This window comes from Ictidomys tridecemlineatus, chromosome 1 (assembly GCF_052094955.1).
Source record: "Ictidomys tridecemlineatus isolate mIctTri1 chromosome 1, mIctTri1.hap1, whole genome shotgun sequence".
NCBI lineage: Eukaryota > Metazoa > Chordata > Mammalia > Rodentia > Sciuridae > Ictidomys > Ictidomys tridecemlineatus.
In genome coordinates, this window is record NC_135477.1 from 160,020,476 (window position 1) to 160,043,876 (window position 23,401).

Here is a 23,401-nt window from a genome sequence, read left to right on the forward strand (position 1 = left end):
TGACAGAAAATGTTTGTATATGTTCAGTATAGATGCGAATTTTTTTCCCAAATGCTTTTGATTTGCTGGTGGTTGAATCAACGATGCAGAATCCACAAATATGGAGGCCTGACTGTATATTAAAAGAGGTCAAGGATGCAATCAAGGACATTAATTAGTTCTGAGATGTTGTAATAATGAACATGAAAGATGTTGATGGTAAGTGATCATATTCTGGTTCTTAAATTTGAAGATAGGTCCAGTAGACTGGATATTGGGTGTGAGAAAGAGACTGCAGTTTAATCTGAGCAATTGTCTAGTTGTTGAGATGAGTCAAAGGAGCCTTTTTTATTTTTATTTTTATTTTATTTTATCTGTTTTTTTTAGGGGCTTAAGATTAAGAGTCGAGGAGGCAAGTGGAGAGGGGATGAAGATTTACATTTTTGATTGTGCTAAACTCCAAATGTTTGTTACACAACCAAGTAATCTGATGCTCAGGGGAGAGGAGAGTTTCGGACCAGAAAAAGAACAAATCATTGGTTCTTTCACAAATATTTATTGATATCCCACCCTGTGCCAAGTTTTATTGTTAGGTTCTGGAAATAAACGCAGGAATACTGACTCTTGTAAGCTCATCTCCTAATGGTAATAAAACAGGTCATAAACAAGTTAGCAATCAAGCGAGATAACGTATATAAGGTCTTTAGCTCTCCAGGTGGAACAATGTACAAATGCTATTGTTGTTTTCAATATTCGGGATATTATAAGTCTCAGAAGATAAGTGAGCCTTGCGACCTAGGAGCGCCTCCTCCCAGCGGTCCCCTGCCAGGTATCCTTCCTCAGAGCTAACCGATTCTTTAGCACAGGGGATTGGCACCATTGCGCAGGCGCGGCCTCAGTCTGGCGTCCTAGGAGATGGACTTGAAACGCCTCCGCGCATGCGTAGTTCAAGAGGCCAAGGGAGCCCGAAACCTGGGATTGGGCGGGGCGAACTTGGAGTGCGTTTGCGCACTGCACACTCTAGTCGAAGAAGCCGCAGTCTCGAGAGCGCCCAGGAGGTGTTTCTGTAGACTCTGGCCAGCCTCTCCTGCGGACCCGGTGTCGTTGGGCTACACCCCGGTTGGGGACGTCTCCCGGGCACGGGAGTGGGCCACGATGCCGGTGAGGAGAGCCACTCAGCCGCTAGGGTTCTTAATCCCAGCGGCCTGGCTCGGGGGCGCGGCCGTTGCCATAGAAGCGCGGAGCAGGCGGGAGGCCCGGGTGGGGCGGGGCAGGGCCGGACCCCGTGGGTCTCGGCCGTTAAGGGAACTGGCAGGTGGGCCCAGGGCCCGTGGGGGTCCAGCCCTCTTGTGGAAGCACTCGGGAGCAGGCCCTGTTGCCTTTGTCCCTGCTGCATCCCATGGGGCCTGCGCTGTTTGACATAAAGGCACTGTGCCAGAGGATGCGTCCTGGCTCCCAGCCCGGCCGGCTGGGTAGGGCGTCTGGGGGCGGCCACCGAGGGTCGTTCGTACGCTCCGCGCCAGGTGGGGTCTGGCAGCGGAGACACGCCCCGGAAAGTGGCCGGGCGAAGGTTGCTAGTCCCTGTTTTAGGGCCCTGACTTGCGTTTTCCTAGGTTTGAGCTGTCATTCCTCTTGTGGCGCTGTAGTTACCGTGCAGAATGTAACCTGTAGGTGTCTTTGTGTGTGTATGTGGTGGATATACATAGTTACCGTTCTCTTAATAAGGTTTTTTTTTTTTAAGTCCAATAAAGGGTCATAAAACTTGAGCCTTGGAGAATTATTTATTGGTTATGCGGCCTCGGATAATTATTTAATCTGTCTGGGTTCTTAGTTCCTGCATAATGAAACTTTTCTTCGTGGGGTTTCTATTAGGGCGAAATAAGATAATACACAGGAGACGAAGAACAGTTTTGACATTTAGCATTCATTACTCTATATCTTTTTTTATTGTTTTCAAGTTATTAATTCAGTCAGTGTTGGGCATCAACCACATGTTAAGCACTGAAGATACAGTATTGAGCAAAACCAGATGCATTTTTGAATTTGGAAAAAAAAAGACTTGCTTTCTTAGGTAGAGGAGAAAATCATACACATTTACAGAGATAATACACATTCTTAAAGCATGAAGTGAGTGGGTGGCATAAAGTAGAAACTAGTGTATACTAGTGATTGGAAAGTGTTACCATGTAGGAATGCTAGCCTACATTGATATCAAATCGTGTATTTTTTTTATTAGAGAAGGATCAACTGTTTTTTAAGAGACTTTAGAAATTGTGTGCTTGTGAAATTTTACCAACTAATATTTTAAAGTACCTTGAGATAAAAGATATTTATGGGCTGAATTCAGTCCCTTGACTATTCATTTGCATTTCTGATGTAGACAGAGGGAAAGACATTAATCAAATAAGGAAGAGAGTAAAATTTTGTCCTTGGAAAAGAGAGCAGGGTGCTCTGAGAGCCTATAAAAGCATTTGACCTAATTAAAGAAGTGTTTCCAGATTAAGTGGCTATTGAGTTGCGTTCTGAAAGATAAGTAAATGTTATCTAAATGAAGAGGGGGGTAAGGAATGTTCTAGGCAGAAGGAATACCACAAGGAAAAGCCAGTGGTAAAAGAGAATCATGGTGATTAGAAAAGACCATAAAACCCAGGGTAGTTGAGAGCAGGTGAAGTATCTTGTGAAATAAGCCTGGAGAAGAAGTAGACATGGGCAACAGCCAGATCTTACAGACCACCTTAAAAATTTTTATCCTAAGATATATGAGAAACATTGAATTTAAAGTAGAGGAGTCAACATGATTTGATCTGTGTTGATACTGACTGCCAGGAGTACAGACTGTAGGACAATCTAATTCGACATCCTACAGGAGTAAAGGGCCTAGATGATGGGGTCCTAGATTGTGGTAATCAAGGTAGAGATGGAGAGAAATGTGTTGTATTGGTATTATCTGTTGACTTGTCAATGACAATTTCAAAGTCAATGGCTTACATGTTTCTTTTAATGTTTATAAGAGTATCAAAAACAGGAATTTGATAAGTATATGTTCAATGGAAATATTAAGCTTAATTTCAGTAATAGAATTGTATTTTGATTTATAAAATTTCAAAAATTGAAACTTTGTATATACAAGTTTCTTGAGTTTAGGTCATTCTAAGACATGTTTCTCTGTCTGCTGTTGTACTTTTTTTTTTTCACTCTTAACGTCCTGTTGTCTTATATAGAGAAGATAAGCCATGCATGGAGCTATATTTTAAAAATAATTTTACTAATATGTTATAGAAAATAAAACTAGATGTGTCAGGGGAACTAAGGACTGACTATATTCTTTTTTTAAAATATTTTTTTAGTTGTAGATGGACACAATATCTTTATTTTATTTATTAATTTTTATGTGATGCTGAGGATGGAACCCAGTGCCTCATGCGAATGAGGCAAGTGCTCTACCACTAAGCCACAACCCCAGGCCTGCCCCCCTCCCCACTATATTCTTGAATTAAATTTATTAACCATGCTCATGCTCCTTGTGTTTTCTTATAAGCAGAAACTCAGAATGTCAGGGACTTTTTTGTTGTTGTTGTTCTTACTGGGGATTGAACTCAGGGGCACTCAACCACTGAGCCACATCCCCAGCCCTGTTTTGTATTTTATTTAGAGACAGCGTCGCTCTGAATTGCTTAGTGCCTCACAATTGCTGAGGCTGGCTTTGAATTTAAGATTCTCCTGTCTCGGCCTCCCAAGCTTCTGGGATTATAGGCAAGTGCCGCTGCTCCCGGCTGTCAGGGACTTTGTGCAGAAAGACAGTCAATAATATACTAGTTCATTTTCTGCACTTACTATAGAAGTAAATTTCTATCCCCTCTTTTGCATTGTAAAGAAAATATTTTTTAATTTATTTATTTTGGTACTGAGTATTAAAGCTAGAGGCACGTTATAACTGAGCAATGTCCCCAGCCCTTTTTATTTTTTATTTAGAGTAGGTCTCACTAAGTTGCTTAGGGCCCCCATAAATTGCAGAGGTGTGTCTTGGAATTGCAATCCTCTTGCCTCAGCCTCCCAAGTTGCTTGGATTGCAGGTGTTTAATATCTTAATATTTTTAAGATATTAAACCACCAGGCCTAGTTTAATATCTTAAAAAAATTTTTTTAAATAGTAAAGATGGACACAATACCTTTATTTTATTTTTACATTGTACTGAGGATCAAACCCAGTGTTTCACACATGCTAGGCAAGCACTCTACCAACAGCCAGCCCCATAGCTTAATATATTTTTTGAAGTCTTTTTTTAGTTGTGGATGCACACAATGATTTTATTTTTACATGGTGCTGAGGATTGAACCCAGTGCCTCATGAGTGCCAGGGAAATGTTCTAACACTGAGCTACAATCCCAGCCCCACTTAATATCTTAAAAAAATATATATATATATATATTTTTTTTTTTTTTGGACACAATACCTTTATTTTATTTATTTATTGTTTTAATGTGGTTCTGAGGATTGAACCCAGGGCACTGCTTGTGTCACTGAGCCACAACCCCAGCCCCTTAATATCTTTTTAATAAGCTTTTGCTGTATATATATGAGATCTTTAATTGCATTTAATGAAGACTTATGAAGTCCTAACATATGCAGAACACTGAGATGGCAACACAGTCCTTTTTAAATTATAAATTTAATAGGTTGATGGCAAAAGCAAATGTTTTTTCATTATGTGTAAATATTGTCTCCACAGATCAATAAATCAGAGAAGCCGGAAAGCTGCGATAATGTGAAGGTTGTTGTTAGGTGCCGTCCCCTCAATGAGAGAGAAAAATCCATGTGTTACAAACAGGCTGTCAGTGTGGATGAAATGAGGGGAACTATCACTGTACATAAGACTGATTCTTCCAATGAACCTCCAAAAACATTTACTTTTGATACTGTTTTTGGACCAGAGAGTAAACAACTTGATGTTTATAACTTAACTGCAAGACCTATTATTGATTCTGTTCTTGAAGGCTACAATGGTAAGTGAATATATAGTTTATTTTTAAAAAACTTTATTAAGGCATAATTAATGTCCCATAAAGTTATCTCTTGTAATAGTACAGTTAGATGAGTTGTAGTAAATATATACAGTTGTGAAACCATCACTATAATACAATTTTAGAGCACTTCCACCAAAATTATTTTGTGCCATTTTGCAGTTCCACCCCCAGGCAACCATTGGTCTGCTTCTGTCACTACAATCTTTACCTTTTCTCAAAATTTCACATAAATGAAATGTCTTCTTTTTAATTTTTTTTCTTTTACTTGGCATAATGTTTTGAAGTTCACCCATGTTTTGCATATACCAGTAGTTTGTAGCCTTTTATTACTGAATTGCCTTCCAGTGTATGAATACAACAATTTTGTTTATGCATCTAGATGTTTGGCTATGATAAATAACACAGCTATGAACATTCATTTATACATCTATGCACAAACATATTTCAAAGTTTCTCTAACAGTTTTCAAAATTCTCCCATGTCATAAGAATGTATCAGTATTTTATTCCTTTTTATGGCCAAATATTCTCATATGTTATATAGATATAACATTTTGTTAATCCATTCTTTTGGATTAACATTTGGATTGTTTGTACTTTTTTAGCTATTATGAATAATGTTGCTTTGAACATTCTAATGCAACTTTTGGTGTGAATATATGCTTTTAATTCTCTTGAATGTATAGGGAGGAGTGAAATTACTGAGTCATGTGTCAACTCTGTTTAACATTTTGAGTAACTGTCATTTTCCAGAGTGGCTGCATCATTTTATATTCCCACCAACAATGTGTGAGGTTTTCAACTGCTCCCCATCCTTGTCAACAATTTTACTTGTCTTTTTGATAGTGTCATTCCAAGGGGTATAAGGTGGTATTTCATTATGATTTGCAATAGATTTTTTTAATATTGACCTTGTATCTTGCAACCTTGCTAAAATTGCTCTTTAATTCTGGTAGATTTTTTGTTTTGCTTTTTTCTTTTTGCAGTGCTGGTGATGGTACCTTGCACATACTAGGCAAGTGCTCTACCACTGGGCTACACTACTAGCCACTATATTTTGTTGCTGCTTTTTTTTTTTTAATTCTGTAGGATTTTTTTGCATATAATATTATGTTGTCTACAAATAAAGGTGTTTTTTTATTTCTTTACAATCTTTATGACTTTAATTTCTTTTTATTGCTTGATTACACTGACTGGAACTTCCACTGAATAGAAATGGTGAGAGTAGACATTTTGTTTAGTTGATGATCTTAAGGAAAATGCATTCTTCTTTGTTTTTTTTTTTTTGTTGTTGTTCTTTTTAGGTATACATGATGAGTGTTTTTTTACATAATACATGGAGTGTAGCATATTCTAATTAGGATCCCATTCTTGTGGTTGTACATGATGTGGAGTTTCACTAGTTAGGTATTCATATAACATTTATTTTTTCATTAATAAATGTGATATTACATATAGATTTTTTAAATAAATATCCTTTATCAGATTGAGGTAGGTCTCCCTTGTTCTTAGTTTGCTGATTTTTTTTAAAGGAAAGTATATTGAATATTTTCAAATGTGGAAACTTTAAAAAGTTTTCCAGTACTGGGTATTGAACTCAGGAATGCTCTACTACTGAGCTAATAACCCCAGCCCTTTTTATATTTTTAAATATTTATTTAAATACTGGGGATTGAGCCCAGGGGCACTTTACCATGGAGCCTCATCCTCTGCCTCTGTCCTCCACCCTCTTTTTTGAAACAGGTCTAAGTTGCCAAGACTGGTCTTGAATTTAGTAGTCCTCCTGTCTTAGCTTCTTGAACAGCTGGGATTACAAATGTGCACCACTATATCCTACTCTGTGCAACTAATGAAATAATGTTTTTTTCTGTGTGTTGATGTGGTCAATTACATTACTAGTTTTTCAGTGTGAAACCAGCTTTGCCACTTGGTCAAGAAGTATTACCCTTTTCAAATATTGTTAGATTTTGTTTGCCAAAATTTTGTTTAAAATGTTTGTATATGTGTTCATGAGGCATATAAGAATGTTGTTTTCTTGTAATGTCTTTATCTGGTTTAAATATCAGAACAATTCTAGTTTTATAGAATGAGGTAGGAAGTATTCCCTTCTTTTCAAATTTTATAAGAATTTGTCTAGAATTAGTATTATTTCTACTTTAAATATTCGATAGAATCCATCAGTGAAGCCATCTGGTCTTAAGAGTTTTCTTGTGGGAAGATTTTTAAGTTTTGCCACAGATCAAGTGTCTGTAATAGATATAGGGCTTTTCTGGTTGTGCATTTTTTTATTGAGTTTTAGTGGTTTGTCTTTCATGGAATTCCTCCGTTTCATTGAAGTCAATTTATTGGCAAGAAATTGTTCGTATTATTCTTTTATTATTCTTAGTATGTTAAAATATAGTGATATAACCTTTCTTATTCATGATATTGGTATATTTGTAATTTGTATCTCCTCTCTCTCTTTTTTTTTTTTAACCAATTACACTGATAAGAGCTATATCAATTTGATTATCTTCTGAGAGAAACTGCTTTTGGTTTAATTTTTTCTGTTCTCTTTCTTTCTTTTTGGTTGGCAGAGGTGGCGGGTGATACTGGTAATTGAACCACCCAATGTCTCCTCCAGTCCTCTTTTAAAAATTTTAAGATAGGTCTTGTCAAATTGCCCAGGCTGTCTTTGAACTTGTGATACTTTTGCATTAGCCTCTAAAGTTGCTGGGATTATCTGTGTACTCCATGGTATCTGGCTTGTATTTACTTCATTGATTTCTGCTCTGATCTTTATTGTTTCTTTTCTCCTACTTACTTTAGGTTTAATTTGCTCTTTATTTTCTACTTTTTTAAGGTGGAAGCTGAGATAATTGAGAACTTTCTTCCTTTCTAATATAGGAGTTCAATGGCATAAATTATTCCCCAAGTTCTGTTTTAGTGGCATCTCACAGATTTTGTCATACTGTGTGTTTAAGTTAGCTATTCTATCACTGTGACCAAAACACCTGACATGAATAACTTAGAGGAGGAAAAGTTTATTTGAGGCTTGGGTGTCAGAGATCTCAGTCCGTTCTGGGCTCAAGTGAGGCAGCATGCCTTGACAGAAGGGCTCAATAAGCAAAGCTGCTCAGCTGATGGTGGGTCAGGAAACTGAGAGGGGCTCCAGAGAAGATGCACCTTTCAGAACATACCCCAGTGGCTCATCTTCTCTAATCACACCCCACCTGCCTATAGTTACTACCCAATGAGTCCATTCAAACTACCATGAACAGGTCCAGTCATTTCTCTTCTGAATATTCATGCATTAATAGGAGCATATCCAAACTATAACTGTTTTCATTTTCATTCTGTTCAAAATACTTTTTTACTTCACCCTGGATTTCCTTTTTTAATCTCTGACTTATTTGGAAATATGTTGCTTAGTTTTTATATTTTTTGAAATTTTCCAGAAAATTTTTTGTTGGTTCTAGTTTAATTTTATTTTAGTCAGAGAACATACTTTGTTTGACTTGAATCTTTTTAAATTTATTGAGACTTGTTTTATGTACTAGAATGTAATTTATTATTATTAGATCTTTGTGTATACTTGAAAATGCATGTATATTTTTCTGTTCTTGGATAGAGAATTCTGTAAATGTCTATTTGGTCAATTTGATAGTGCTATTCAAATCATCTGTGTACTTATCTTTAATCTACTTGGTCTGTCAATTATTGACAGAGAAGTATTGACGTTTCTGAACATATTTTCAGATTAGCCTTTTTCTATTAGTTTTTGTTTCATGTGTTTTGAAATTCCAAGAGTACATGTATAGATGCTTAGGATTTTTAGGTTATCTTGATGAAAAAACCTCGTTATGAAATTATTTCTTCTTCTCTGGTAATATTCTTTGCTCTGGAACCTGCTTTGTGTGATACTAACATAGATACTCCAGCTTTTTTTTTGATTAGTGTTAACATGCATGACTCTTTTCCATTCTTTTAACCTTTATGTGTTTTTATATTGGAAGTCCATTTCTATTAGGTAAGTGCAGTGGAGACCCTCATGATCACCCTAGACTCAGTGATTGTTCAGAGGACTCACAAGACGATCATATAGTTTTACTTATAAAAAGAAAAAAAAGATTAGAAAAGGTAAAATGTGCTTGGAGCAAAGTTTCCAGGAAACTAGATGCAATTTTTTTAGAGTTCTTTCCTGTTGGTCATCCCGGATATACAGTGTGCTTAATTTTTTTGGCTTTCAGTATGAAAATACATATAAAGTATTATCTATCTGAGGAAGCTCATTAGAGACTCAGCGCTGGTCACATAGGAACCGTGAGCCCAGAACATGTCAGCATCCCAGACTTTTAGCAGGAAAGCTGAGATAGGGTCTTAGTGAGACCCTATCTCAAAAAATAAATATATAAATGACATTGTTTTGTATAAACTATTTAGGCAAGATGAGGCACTCTTTTCAGCTAGGGAATGATGGAAACCCCTTAACTTCAAATTCCCAAGGGCCAGTCTTGCAAGCAGGGCTTTCAAACAACAGCAGCCTCAGGTTGGCTTTGTTCTTTTCTGCACAACAGCATATAGTTAGTCTTGCTTTTTAAATTCAGTTTTGCTGTCTTTTTTTTGTGTGTGTGTGGTGCTGGAGATCAAACCCAAGGCCCTCACGCATGCTAGGCAGATACTCTGCCACTGAAGTACACTCCAGATCTATCATCTCTTTTTTGTGTTTGTTTTGTTTTATTATATTTTTTGCTTTTTATTTGGGGTATTGTGGTTTTTTTTTTTTAAAAGAGAGAGTGAGAGAGGAGAGAGAGAGAGAATTTTTAATATTTATTTTCTAGTTCTCGGCGGACACAACATCTTTGTTGGTATGTGGTGCTGGGGATCGAACCCGGGCCGCACGCATGCCAGGCGAGCGCGCTACCGCTTGAGCAACATCCCCAGCCCCGGGTATTGTGGTTTTTAAGAGTATTTACATTTAGTGGAATTATGTGTTTGGGCTGCAACCTATCATCTTGCTATTTCTTTTTGTCTCATTTGTTCTTTGTTCTTTTTTTTAAATTAAATATTCTTATCATTTTGTTTTATCTTTGTTGGTTTATAGGAATACACAATTGTTTTAGTCTGTGGTTGTGTTAAGATTTATGATATAAACTTTTAATATATTATGGTATACCTTCAAATGATATTATACCACAATGTACAAGAATTTTTTAACAGTAGATTTTATTTCTTTCCTCTCAAATTTTGTGTTGTTATTTTCACATATTTTACTTCTACATATCGTAAATTCCATAACATATTGTTATTTTTGTTTAATCCATTAGTTATCCTTTAAAGGTACTTAAATAATAAGAAAAAAAATTATTATTATTATTTTTTATTTTTTTTATGTGGTGCTCAGGATCGAACCCAGGTCCCGCCCATGCTAGGTGAGCGCTCTACCACTGAGCCACAATCCCAGCCCAAGAAAACATTTTATGTAGTATAATTTTTGGTACTCATTGCTTTATGCAGATTTATATTTCCATCTAATACTATTTTCCTTCTGCTTGAAAAACTTTAACATTTATAATAGTGCAGATTTACTGCCTATGAATTCTTTCAGCTCCTATAGTCAAAAAAAAAAACATTTATTTCACTTTTTTTTTTGTGTGTGTGTGTGTGTGTGTCTATGTTGTACAGGCATTGAACACTGGGGATTCTACACTGAACTACTTCTCAACCTTTTTTATTTTATTTTGACACAGATTCTCACTAAGTTGCTGAGGGCCTTGCTAATTGCCCAGGCTGATCTTGAACTTGCAATTCTCCTACTTTACTCTCTTGAATCAAGGTCGGCAACTTAGTGAGACCCTATCTCAAAAAATAAATATATAAATGACTGAGAATGTAACTCAGTGGTAAAGTACCCCAGGGTTAAATCCCCAGTGCCAAAAAAAAAAAAAAAAGGAAAAATATATGTTCACTATACAATCTAGGTTGACGGTTTCTTTTTTTAGTGTTTTAAAGAATTGTGCTCTTGTCCTCTCACTTGCATTGTTTCTGATCAAAAAGCTGCTTTCATTCTCATTTTTGTTCTTCTGTACGTAGCATGTCCTTCTTCCTCTATTTTTTTAATATGGACACAATATCTTTACTTTATTTTTATTTTTTTTTAATGTGGTGCTGAGGATCAAACCCAGTGCCTCACAAGTATGAGGCAAGCAGAGGCTCTGCTACTTAGCTATAACCCCAGTCCCTCTTCCTCTATTTTTTAAAACTGTTTTTATTAGTGCATTATAGTTATATGTAAATAGTAGGTCTCTGGTTGTTTTAAAGTTTTTGTTCTTTGTTGTTGGTTATGTGGTATTTGATTATGGTATACTTTGGTATGTTTTTCTTTGTGTTCTTGTGTGTGTGGTTTGTTAAATAGCATTTTGAATTTGTAGTTTGTAGTTTTCATCAAATTTGGACAAATTTCAACCATTATTTCTTGACATTTTTTCTTTCCTTGCCTCCAACCTTTTGGGGGAATTCCAAAGACATGTAGGAAGGCTAAAAATTAGGCTGTTTGGGGTTGGGGTTGTGGCTCAGTGGTAGAGTGCTTGCCTAGCATGTGCAAGGCACTGGGTTTGATTTTCAGCACCAAAATAAATAAATAAATAAAGGAAGGTCCATTGACAACTAAAAAAATATTTTAAAAAGTAGGCTGTTAGAAATTATAGCACAGCTCACTAATATTCTCTCTCTTTTTTTCCTGTTTTCTCTCTGGGTTGTTTCTGTTAGTGTGTTTCCTAGTTTACCAGTCTTTTCTTCTATAGTACCTAATCTGCTATTAATACTGTTTATTGTATTTTTCATTTCACACATTGTAGGTTTCATCTCTAGAAGTTTTATTTGAACTTTATGTTTTCCATCCATGTTTCTACTTGGCCTATTAACCTATGAAATACAATTTTTATAACTATTTGAATGTACTTGTCTGCTAATTCTCACATCTTTATCATTTATGCATTAGTTTTTTTAAAAAAAATTTTTAATTGTAGATGGAAACAATACCTTTATTTTGTTTATTTTATTTTTATGTGTGCTGAGGATAGAACTCAATGTTTCACAAGTGCGAGGCAAACACTCTACCTCTGAGCTACAGCCCCAACCCCATGGGTTAGTTTTAATTGATGGATTCATTTCTTCATTATGGCTAATATAGTTTTGCTTTTTTGCAAAGTTGGCAATTTCTGGTTGGATGCAAGACATTCGGAATTTACCTTGGGTCTTGGATTTTTTTTATTCCTATAAATATTTATGAGTTTTGCAGTGACTTGAAAACAATTTGATTCATTCAGATCACTCTTTTAATACTTGTTAGTAAGTATCAGAGCAGTGTTTAATCTGAGGTTAACTGTTCCCCATTGAGGCAAAGACCCTTTTGCATACTTGTACCTAGTGTCCTGTCATGGGCTTTTCCAGTCTGCCTGTGGAAATAGATACTATTCCTGGCCTGTGTGAATGCTGAGTATTCTTTTTTACAATCTGTCTAGCTGATCCTCCCATCCCCCCTATTTAGATAGTTTCCTCATCTAAGCCTATCAGTTTCAGCAGAGTACTTGCGGAGGACCCTGGGCAGATGTACAGAGCTCACTCTATTCAGTTCTCTCTTCTCTGGTACTGTGTCCTCCAAACTTTTGCCTCTTTGGACTTACTTTGTAGCTTCTCAGCACCTTTTTCTTAGCTCAGGGTATCTTCTGGTCTCTTGAGTTCTCCCTCCTGCTCCATGGCTTGGATTTTCTCTTAAGGCAGTAAGATGGGAAATCAAGAGACCCACCTCATTTGTGTCTCATTTTTTAGAAATCACAGTCCTTTGTTTATGAATGTTCATTGTTTTTAAAACTGTGGTTTGGGGGCTGTGTTTGTAGCTCAGTGATAGAATGCTTGCTTTGTATGTGAGAGGCACTGGGTTTGATCCTCAGCACCACATAAAAAAATAATAAAAATAAGAATAAAGGTATTGTATAAAAAATTAAACTGTGATTTTGTGTACTTTTGTATACTTTTAGTTTTAGCCAAGAAGGTAGGTTAACTTAGTCCTTGTTTATCTTGGTGGAAACTGAAATATCACTAGTTTAATTTTGAAATAACAGAATTATGTGTTTTAAAAATAAATAAATAGAGAGAATAGTATTCAACTATCAAGAGTTTATACCTACTTTTCAATGTCTGACTGAAAATTGTCATTAACAAGAGAAAACATAAAAAAAGGACCAAAATAATATGTAATGCAGTGTACTCTCCATTATTGAAATACGATTTAGCTATAACTTCTTGGATTCTCAATGACAAGTACATAATCTTTTTACCATTTTAAAATAATTTTGTCCAGGGACAGTGGCATGACTCTGTAATCACAGCCACTGTGGAGGGTGGGATGTGAGGATTACTTGAGCCTAGGAATTTGAGACCAGCTTGGACAACATAATGAGTCCCAAAATAAATAAATAAAACAAAATAAATAAATAAAACAATTTAAAGAAATTAATAAATTTTATTTTAAGTGTTTTTAATTTCATAGCAAAATCCCCAGCAGAAAGTAGAGAGTTTCCATATAACTCTCATCCCCATACATTCACAGTCTCCTTAATCGATTATCCCCTTCCAAGTTGGCATATGTGTTAAAATGATGAGCCTGTGTCAAAACATCATTATATCCAAACTCCATAGCTCATATTAGGGTTCCCTCTTGCTGTTGTATATTCTATGGTTTAGATAAATTAATGCTAATATTTACCTACCCTTGTTTTTTGCATAGTAGTTTCATCACCCTAAAAACTCTCTGTGCTGTCTGCCTGTTCTTCCCACCCTCCCTTTTAACCTTGGCAGCCACTGATTGTTTTACTGCCTCTATACTTTTGTATTTTTCAGAATGAGTTAAATTGTAATCATATAGTATATAGTCATTTCTTTTACTTAGTAATATGCTTTTAAGTTTCCATACTCTCTTTTATGGTTTGATAATAACTAATTTTTTTAGTGATAAATAATAATTCATTGTCTGGATGGTATTATATCCTTATGTCTACTGAAGATATGTTGGTTTCTTCCAAGTTTTAGCAATTATGAATAAAGCTGCCACGAACATTAATGTTCATGTTTTTATGTGGATCTTTTACCATTTTTAAGATATGACGGTAATGAGAAGACTGAGTAAAAACCTCAATCCAGTTTTAGTATTTTTGTTTTGTTTTTTGCAGTGCTACAGATTGAACCTAGGAGTGTTCTGCCAATCATCTACCCTTTTCATTTTTTATTTTGAGATAGGGTTTTGCTAAGTTGCCTAGGCTGCCCTGAACTCACAATCCTGCTTCAGCCTCCTGGGTTTATTGATACATGTGCCACCATACCTGGCTTTTTCTCTTTTCTTTCTTTGAGACAAGGTCTTACTAATATTGCCTAGGTTGACTTTGAGCTTGTGATCCTCCTACCTCAGCCTCCTGAGCACAGTTTTCGATATTAACAAGTAAAGTTTTAAGAGATTCATGTTGAAGAAAACTATATGCCATTAGAATTGTTTAAGTTTGACATTTTAAAACCAGAAATTCTGACTCTCTAAAATTGAGATGAGATTCTCTTATTATAGGAAATCCATGATCTTCTTTTCTCAGGTGTAAAAAGTATAGATTAATAGTTTTTTTTAATTAGTAAATTTTAAGTATTTAATGCAGTCACAGAAATTGAAATAGGAACTAATTTTGAGTTAAAAAAATTTTGACCATTGCATACTGTTGAAAAAATATGGGCTCTGTAGCCAGATGGACTATGTTCACACCTTGTCTCTGCATTTATGACATTGACCAAATTACTAAACTTAAGCCTCTATTTCTCTAAATAAATTATGTGAATACAATAGTGTCTATCCCTTAGGATTGGGGTAAAAAAAAGAAATATAATTGCATGTAAAGTGCATGGCCTAGTACATAGGAAATGATCAGTAAATAGTAGCTATATCATGATAGAGCTTATTATTTAGTAATTCATTGTGTCTCTATAAGGGTTACAATATTTTCAGATCCTTTGAATGTAATAAGTTACATTCCTAATGGCAGAATTTGAAATAGCCAGTTTGAAAAAACTGAGACTTTATATTCCAATGTAAAAAATTATTTCTGGTGTGATTGATTTATTTTTTAAAATGTCTGAAAATGATGGTGTCCTTTGAGGTTAACTGAATAGAGTATTCATAGTTAAGGAACTTTTTTTCATTTATGCTGTACATCCTAGGCTATCTTCTCATGCCATATCGTCTCCTGACTACAGCTCTCTAACTTAGGTTTCTCTATGTCTACCGTTGCTTTATTCCAACTGTCCACAATATAACCATAGAAAAATCATTCTATGGCTTCACTCTGCTTCAGGATAAGGCCTAAAAACTTTAATACAGTTTTCATGACCCTGTGTGATTAGGACATTGCTAGTTTAGTTTCTCTTTCTCTCTATGTATCTACCTTACATTTTACATGTTTCTTGCTTTCTGATCTCATTTCAGTGTCTGAAAACCTCCAGTCTCTTTCTTCCCTTTTGCCTCTTCTACTCTATTCCCATCTCATTTGTGTTTCAGATCTTATCTTAAACTGTACCTCTTCTGGAAAGCCTTTTCTGACCACTACTCCTATCCATTCCCTGGTTTGGTTTATATCCTACTCTCATCTGGAACAGTTTTCTCAGTACTCATCAGGCTAAAAATTGTTTTGCCAGTATCTTTTCCCTAAGATTATAAGCACTTTAAGATTAAGGATTTTATTAGTCTTGTTTGTGACTCTGGCCCTGGTGCCTAGCACAATGCCACACTCAGGTGTGTTGTAAATATTTGTGGGATGAAAAAGTTTAGGTATTTGGAAGGTTTTAAGTTATGTCTCTAGTTAATCTGTAAGAATTGCATTATCACTTTTTAGTTAACACCCATATTTCTTATAAATGTTACTTTAAAACAATTTTTTAAAAATGAATTTATTTAAGATTAATAAGGGAAAAAACCCCCACCATTTACTGGTACTCTGTACCATGCACAGGGTTGGTTATTTGTGTTTTTTAAAATATTTTTATTAGTTATTGATGGACTTTAATTGATTTATTTGTTTTATATGTGGTGCTGAGAATCGAACCCAGTGCCTCACACATGCTAGGCAAGTGCTCTACCACTGAGCTACAACCCCAGCCTGGTTATTTGAATTAAATTGTTTCATTTTATTCTTAACTATCAATATAGAATATTCTTAACCCTGTTTTACCATCAGGGAGACAATCTCTGGGTAGATAAATTGTCCAAGGTCAAGTAGCTAAAAATGGGCAGATATGGATTCAGACTGAAGTCTTTTTGCTCCAGATCCTGTGTTCTTCTGCTGCCTTCTACAATTTAATGTCTACAATAAATAATACATATTAAAAGAAATTTCTTATAATTAAGGATAAGATTCTTGCATTTGGGGTTTAAGATTTTTTTATTAGTAATATCTTATTGACTAGTGCTTTAGCAGTGTTTTATTTATGTGGCATGGAGTTCATATTGTACATGTTGATAATAAAGATGGAATCTGTACTAGAGCAAATTTTGAATTCAGGGAAGAAATTACATCACAATATCAAAGGAATTAATTTTAAGAGTTATTGTTCTGTCACATCAGGCTGTAAAAAGTGGCTGATTATCTTGATCATTTTCAGGAACTATTTTTGCATATGGACAAACTGGAACAGGCAAAACTTTTACCATGGAAGGTGTTCGAGCTGTTCCTGAACTTAGAGGAATCATTCCCAATTCATTTGCTCACATATTTGGTCATATTGCAAAGGCAGAGGGTGATACAAGGTAAAAGGGAATTCTTTTATTTTCTATTAATAAGAAATACAAACACAAGAAAGTTTTACAGTTATAAACTCATTTTAAAACGGGTCCCATAAACATTTCACTGCTTTTTATGTACTTAAAATATTTTATTTATAGATTTTTGGTTCGAGTGTCATATTTGGAAATATATAATGAAGAAGTTCGTGACCTTTTGGGCAAGGATCAGACACAGAGATTAGAGGTAAGGGTAACTGAAATTGGAATACTTTCCAAAGCAATAGAATATTTACTAAATTAAGAACCTTTTTGTATAAAAAATACTTTTAAGGTTTTAAAAAACCTTGTAGATTTGTTTCTTATTAAATTTAGACAAAGGAGATGGGGAGTTACTGAAGCAAGACTTGTGAGTCAAGTAGTAAATGATGTCAGTTTGTTAGGTACTGTCAAATTTTTAACCCTGTAAAATATGAGACAAATAACAAGGAAAGAATAGCCTTTAAATATTAATATTAAAATTTTGTGTTGAAATTGCATTTTCAGTAAAATAGAGGTGAATAACATATGCAGAATAACAGTAGAATGGGGTAGAATTACAATAGCCGCCATTGTAGGATGGTGAAGAATATACGCAGCATAGCAGCAGCCACCATTACTGAGCCTTTCCAATTGTGTAGACATTTGATGTAGTCAATGGCAGTTGGTAGTAGTGATATTTCATTTCATTTAATCTTCCCAGCAGTTTACTTTTCCTGATGTGGTAACTGAAATTTACAGGGGTTTCATCCATTGCTCAAAGTCATGTAGCAAGTGAATTGTAATATCACTTAGGATTAAGAGGATCGTTTCTGGGGTCCTGCTCTCTTAGCTTGAATTCTAGCTCTGATCTTGATCAAATTACTTAACCTCTGTGAGTCTTAGTTCTGTCACATGAAAATGGAAATAATAATAGGATCTACTTCATAGGATTGATGCCAACATTAACAAATTAAAGTGTTTAAGTCAGTGTCTGACATGTAATAATATTTGTTAGCATTTTTCATTTTAAGCTTATATAAATAGAGTTTTGGTACAGCATATTGGAGCATTAAGAATTATTTGTTGGGCTGGGGTTGTAGCTCAGCTTGCCTAGCATGTGTGAGGCATTAGGTTTGAGTCTCAGCACCACATAAAAATAAATAAGTAAAATAAAGGTATTATGTTCATCTACAACTAAAAATATTAAAAAATAATTATTTGTTGAATAATGAAGGCTATTCTGTAATGATAACATGTACATAGCAAATTGTAGAAACAATTTTTTTTGTTGCTAGTTGTCATCTTTAGTTTTCTTATCTTTTAGTGTTTTTGCCTCTGAAAAGTTTGTTATTTTGTTTTTCAAACTTTTGGGAAAAAATTATTTAGAAGGAACACTTCTGTTTTTGTACTTTAAATTATAGATTAGATTTATTCTCAGGAACATTCTTGCCAGTGATTCTAAACCCTGTTAGACCTTGTGCTCTTTTTTAAATAACATTTTGTAATGCCCTTTTGACTATCCTGAAATGAAATTCACAGGTGATAAAATCTACCAACACACATAATTTGTAAAAAGTTAGTATACTGCCCTACTGTAATAAAAAGGAGAATAACAGTAATTTAAAATTAAAATGCTAGTACTTCAATGTGGAAATGCTTGGATGGGGGACCACAGTTGAGGATGTAATGAAATAGTTAGAGACATGGAGAATCACCATGACTGTAAGAACTACAGATATAGAATATTATAACATACAGGTATGTTGTAATAGTAACCGGAACACTTGATTGGTGTCGTTGTCAATGACATGGTCTTTTAAAACAGTGATTAGCTTTTGGTAGAGTTCTGAGAAAAATTAAGTACAATTTTTTCTTCAGTTTTTCTGTATTTTTATATTATTGTTATTACTATTATGGAAAAGACCTTTGTCTTTATATCTTAGTCTCAGATAATTATGAATAGTTTTTTAATCCATGTAAATATCTACTAGGACTTTGAAATTTATATGGGACAGTTGTTCTTTGGGTGAGCCCTCCCACCCGTTTCAGAATGTTTAGTATCCTTGCTCCTTGCCTATAAATACTAATTGTGTTTCAAGTAAACCATAAACGCCCCCACTATAACTGTATTGTTATAGAAATTAAATTTTTTATGATAAATTATCAGGGGGATAACGGCCAACATCTCATTAAGGGGTTCTTCTTCCTGCCCAGGATAATCCTAGCCACCCTAAGATTTATAATCAATCTCAAATAATTAGTGAATAACAATGCACAAATACTCAGAAATATATGTACAGAAAGTAAAGCCCCTGATAGATCTAGTGCTCATGGGTTCTGGAACTAGACATGATAAAATGGCTCTGGTGGTTTATTTTAGGGGGTACATCAAAAGCAGGGATAAGGTTTCAAAGGCAGAGTCTTGCTTAGTAATATCTTGCAGTCAGCAGGTTGATTGACGTCTTCGAAGATCACACTCATCTCAGGTGCTGTGGTGGGTCATTGCAGAGCCAGATAGAGATTCACATTGTCCCTGGGTAATTGACCAGAAGAATGTCCACTGGTTATTCCCAGACACCAAATGTCTCTACCATGAGGCTTCTATGCGTGGTGACTCACATGCAACCCATGGACAGCTCCTGACAATAAAATTTTTTTTTTTTTGGTGCTGGGAATAGAACCCAAGGCCTTATGCATATTAAGCATATGTTTAAAACCTTGACAAATTCTCAGTTTTTAAACTTTAACAAATTCGAGATTGTATTTTATTTCCTCATCTTTCATAGCTAATCAGTTATTAATTGAATTTTGAATTAATATGTGATTGGAAAAGACCTTAAAGTTCATGAAGACAAATAGTTCACGAACAGATGTGAACTTGAAGAATGTTTCCAGTTGGCAGTAATGTTAACACAGAAAGTGCTTAAAAACTTCCATAGCAATTTGACATTGCCATTGCATCCAAGTATTTTTGTATTTTACAAAGATTTTAGTTTGCCAGATTAGAAGTGTACATGTCCTCTACCATAGTTTTTTTTGAAAGTCAAATGATAAATAACAAATTTTATTATGATAAATGTAAGTAAAGTCTTACTTTTTTTTTTTAGGTTAAAGAAAGGCCTGATGTGGGAGTTTATATCAAAGATTTATCAGCTTATGTGGTAAATAATGCTGATGATATGGATAGAATTATGACACTAGGCCATAAAAATCGTAAGTATAGTGCATAATTGTGATTAAATGTCTACGTGTTGAATAGATTGGTTGAGAGACAAAAACAGTGTGATTCTTTGCCCTATAGAGACTGAACTTTAAGGTTTCTTGAAAATTCTTTCCCTTTGATGATTACTCTGTAGAGAATATAAATGAATGAAAGATATCAGATTGTTTTCCATGCTGCCCAAAATTTTTCTTTTTAATTGTGCTAATCTTTGAAACTCTCATATAATTGTCTTTTATTAGTTACACTAAATATTGAGAGCATTTTTTGAGCACTTAATAAGTGGGAAGCACTTGTGCTCAGTGCTTCATGAAGATGATCTCTTAATCCTCACTGTAGTCTGTGGAGATACTAAAGTCCTACTTTTTGAATGACCAACTGAGGCTTAGTTTAAGTAACTTTTCTATGGTAGTATAGTTCCTAAGTGGCAGAGTGAGTATTTGAATGTAGGCTATTAGTATTAACCAGGCACTATACTGCTTCCGTTTTGTTGAGAAGGAAAGCAAAAAAAAACTTATCAAAATTACATTTACCTTAGTAGTTGTTTTAAGTTTTTAATCTAAAGAATAAGAAACTTCAGCAATATTTAAAATATAGGTGCCCAAAGCCTAGTACTAGTGATGTTACCAATAGCAATTAGAAGTTTGAAATAAATGACAAGAACATAGAAAGTGAAAATATTAAGTTTTTGTGTCTTGACTATAGATCTAGCAAACACAAAGAAATTAAACATTATTCAATTTTATACATAAACTAACAGAAAAATGATCAATAAGAAAATGATAAAATCTCAACAGAAAGATGAGCAAAAGATAATGTGTTATTCACAGAAAAATCATACAGAGCAATGATCACATGAAATTATTTCATAAATAATCAGGATAATGCAGATTAAAACAATAGTAAGAGATATGCTTTTGGCAGGGGGCAGGTAGCAGGAGATTGAACTCAGTGACACCTAACCACTAAGTAACATTCTCAATCCTTATTATTTTGAGACAGAGTCTTGTTAAGTTACTTAGGTCTTCGATAAGTTGCTGAGGCTGGCTTGGAACTTGCCGTCCTCGGCCTCCTGAGCCACTGGGATTATAGACATGTGCCACTTCTCCCCGCTCCAGATTATTTTATGCTTTGAAGAAATGGGCACTGGGGTGGGAGTGGAAATTGATATGGCATTTTTGAAGGACAATATTAACAATATCTGTTGACATTTAAAAAAAATGTTCATTTTGATCTAGTATTTCTAACTCTTGATATATAATCTAGAAAAATATTTTTAGATGTAAACAATCTAACCATCAATAAATCACTATTTTTTTATAATTATGGTACAAAAATACTATATACATAAGAGATAATGGTAAGTGAGGGAAAAACAAGATAAAGTAAGACCTAACACACTGTAGAAGCTTGTATATTGCTACTGACTGATTAGATGATTTTTGAAAAGTGGTATCAAATTTAATGGTTGTATTTTTTGAGAAAATTCATATTTTAATTTAAAAGAAAATAGAAAAATGTAGAATTGCAGATCCCTGTGTTTTCTTTGATTAATTCTATCTATTCCTCATATAAATTATTTCTTTGTTCTTTCACTGATTTTTCATGTACTTTCTTTCATTGGACTTTATCAATGCAGTTTACATTCCAGTTATATGACTTCTAATATAGCCACACGCTAATATACTCTTTTAATGTCTCATTTCTAAAATCAATGTTTGCACAGAGAAGTTCTGCATAAATAGTAGGAAGATAGAAATTAATGCTTTAAAATACTTTGGAATTTAAGAAAAATATTAGCACGTGACTATTGTAAAAAAAAGCATGTTTATGCAATATATTCATGTAAAAATGTACAAGTACATGAATATTTTGTATATTTTAAGCGGATGCTTTTGGTTTTGCTTCATATAAATGGGATCAAACTATATATTCCTCTCTTACTTGACTTTTAAAAAGTCAGATGCTAGCTGGGCATGGTGGTGCATACCTGTAATCCCACAGTTTGGGAGGCTGAGGCAAGACAAGTTTCAACTCAGCATCAGCAATTTAGTGAGGTCCTAAGCAACTTAGTGAGACCCTGTCTCAAAATAAAAATAAATAATAATTTTTTTTTTTTTAAAAAAGGAAAAAATGAAAGGACTGGGGATGTGGCTTAATGTTAAGTGCCCCTGGATTCAATCCTGGGTACGCTCCAAACCCTAATTTAAATGCTGTGGGCATCTTTCACATCATTGGATACAGTTCTGCCTATTTTTTTTTTAATGACTGCTTAGTTGTCCAAAGTACGACTATTCTATAATTGATTAGCCATTATCCTATTTGTTGTTTCTGGTCTTTCGTTGTTGCAAACAATGTTACACTATATATTCCTAAAGCATATTTGCAAGAATTTCCATGGTTTAGTTTGCTAGAACATAATTATCTTTACAGAGAGCTGAATCAGCAATAATTGTTCCAGTTATTTAACACATTTCTTCTTTATGTGTAATTTTTTTTTTTTAAGAGTGGGAGGAAGGGGGTTCTCACTATATTGCCTAGGCTGGTCTTAAACTACTGGTATCAGGGATCCTCCTCTCTCAACCTCCCAAGTACTTGAGATTATATAGGCACCATACCACCCTGTCTGGCTTTGTAAATTATTTATTTCAACAAAAATTGTAAGAGAGGGATGGGCTATAGCTCAGTTGGTAGAGTGCTTGCCTTGAATGCACAAGGTCCTGGGTTCAATCCCCAGCATCACCAAAAAAAAAAAAAAAAGTAAGGGAAACTTCATATAATGGCTAAATGCACATCTTTACTTTTATGGTCTAGACATGTTCTCTGGCTTTTATTATAATGACATTAAGTATTTTGAACTATTCTGGGTATTTAATTATTACTGTACATATTCTCTGTTACACTTTTTAAGGATTTCCTTCCTTTATTAAAGGTTCTGTTGGTGCAACTAATATGAATGAACATAGTTCCCGTTCGCATGCCATCTTTACTATTACTATAGAGTGCAGTGAAAAAGGTGTCGATGGTAATATGCATGTCAGGATGGGGAAGCTTCATCTTGTAGATCTTGCTGTAAGTAACAGGATCCTACTTAAGGAATAAGTCTTACTATGACTTACATTTATCTCATAAATAAGAATTAATGTGGAAAGGTGTGATTTACATGAGATTTTAAAATTGTGACTTGTTTAACTTACTACTTATTATGGAGTATTTCAAATGTATGTGAAAGTAGACTAGCATAATGATTCCTTATGTTCCTGTTACCCAACTTTAACAGTTATCAACTCGTGGCCAGTCTTGTTTCATCTGTTCTTGCTCACTTTTTCCTTTCCTTAATTATTTTGAAGTGAATCTCGGGTGTTA

At 34.6% G+C, this 23,401-nt stretch overlaps 1 protein-coding gene and 1 non-coding gene across 6 annotated transcripts in view; both read left to right on the forward strand.

Moving 5' to 3' along the window:
- The first annotated feature begins 879 nt into the window (after nucleotides 1-879).
- The window catches only part of Kif3a (kinesin family member 3A), a 62,697-nt gene continuing 40,175 nt past the window's right edge, over nucleotides 880-23,401 (forward strand). For all 5 annotated transcript variants that reach the window (XR_013439278.1, XM_078050824.1, XM_005335773.5 and 2 more), the window contains exons 1-6: nucleotides 880-1,140; nucleotides 4,710-4,983; nucleotides 16,677-16,821; nucleotides 16,957-17,041; nucleotides 19,923-20,028; nucleotides 22,968-23,107. Coding sequence is in view for 4 of the 5 variants with exons in the window: in XM_078050824.1 (XP_077906950.1) it covers nucleotides 895-1,140; nucleotides 4,710-4,983; nucleotides 16,677-16,821; nucleotides 16,957-17,041; nucleotides 19,923-20,028; nucleotides 22,968-23,107 (996 nt within the window). In the remaining variant the exon portion in view is untranslated. The remainder of the gene's footprint in view (nucleotides 1,141-4,709; nucleotides 4,984-16,676; nucleotides 16,822-16,956; nucleotides 17,042-19,922; nucleotides 20,029-22,967; nucleotides 23,108-23,401) is intronic.
- Trnas-uga (transfer RNA serine (anticodon UGA)) lies at nucleotides 22,710-22,780 on the forward strand. Its single transcript has one exon. It is a non-coding gene; the product is annotated as a tRNA-Ser (tRNA).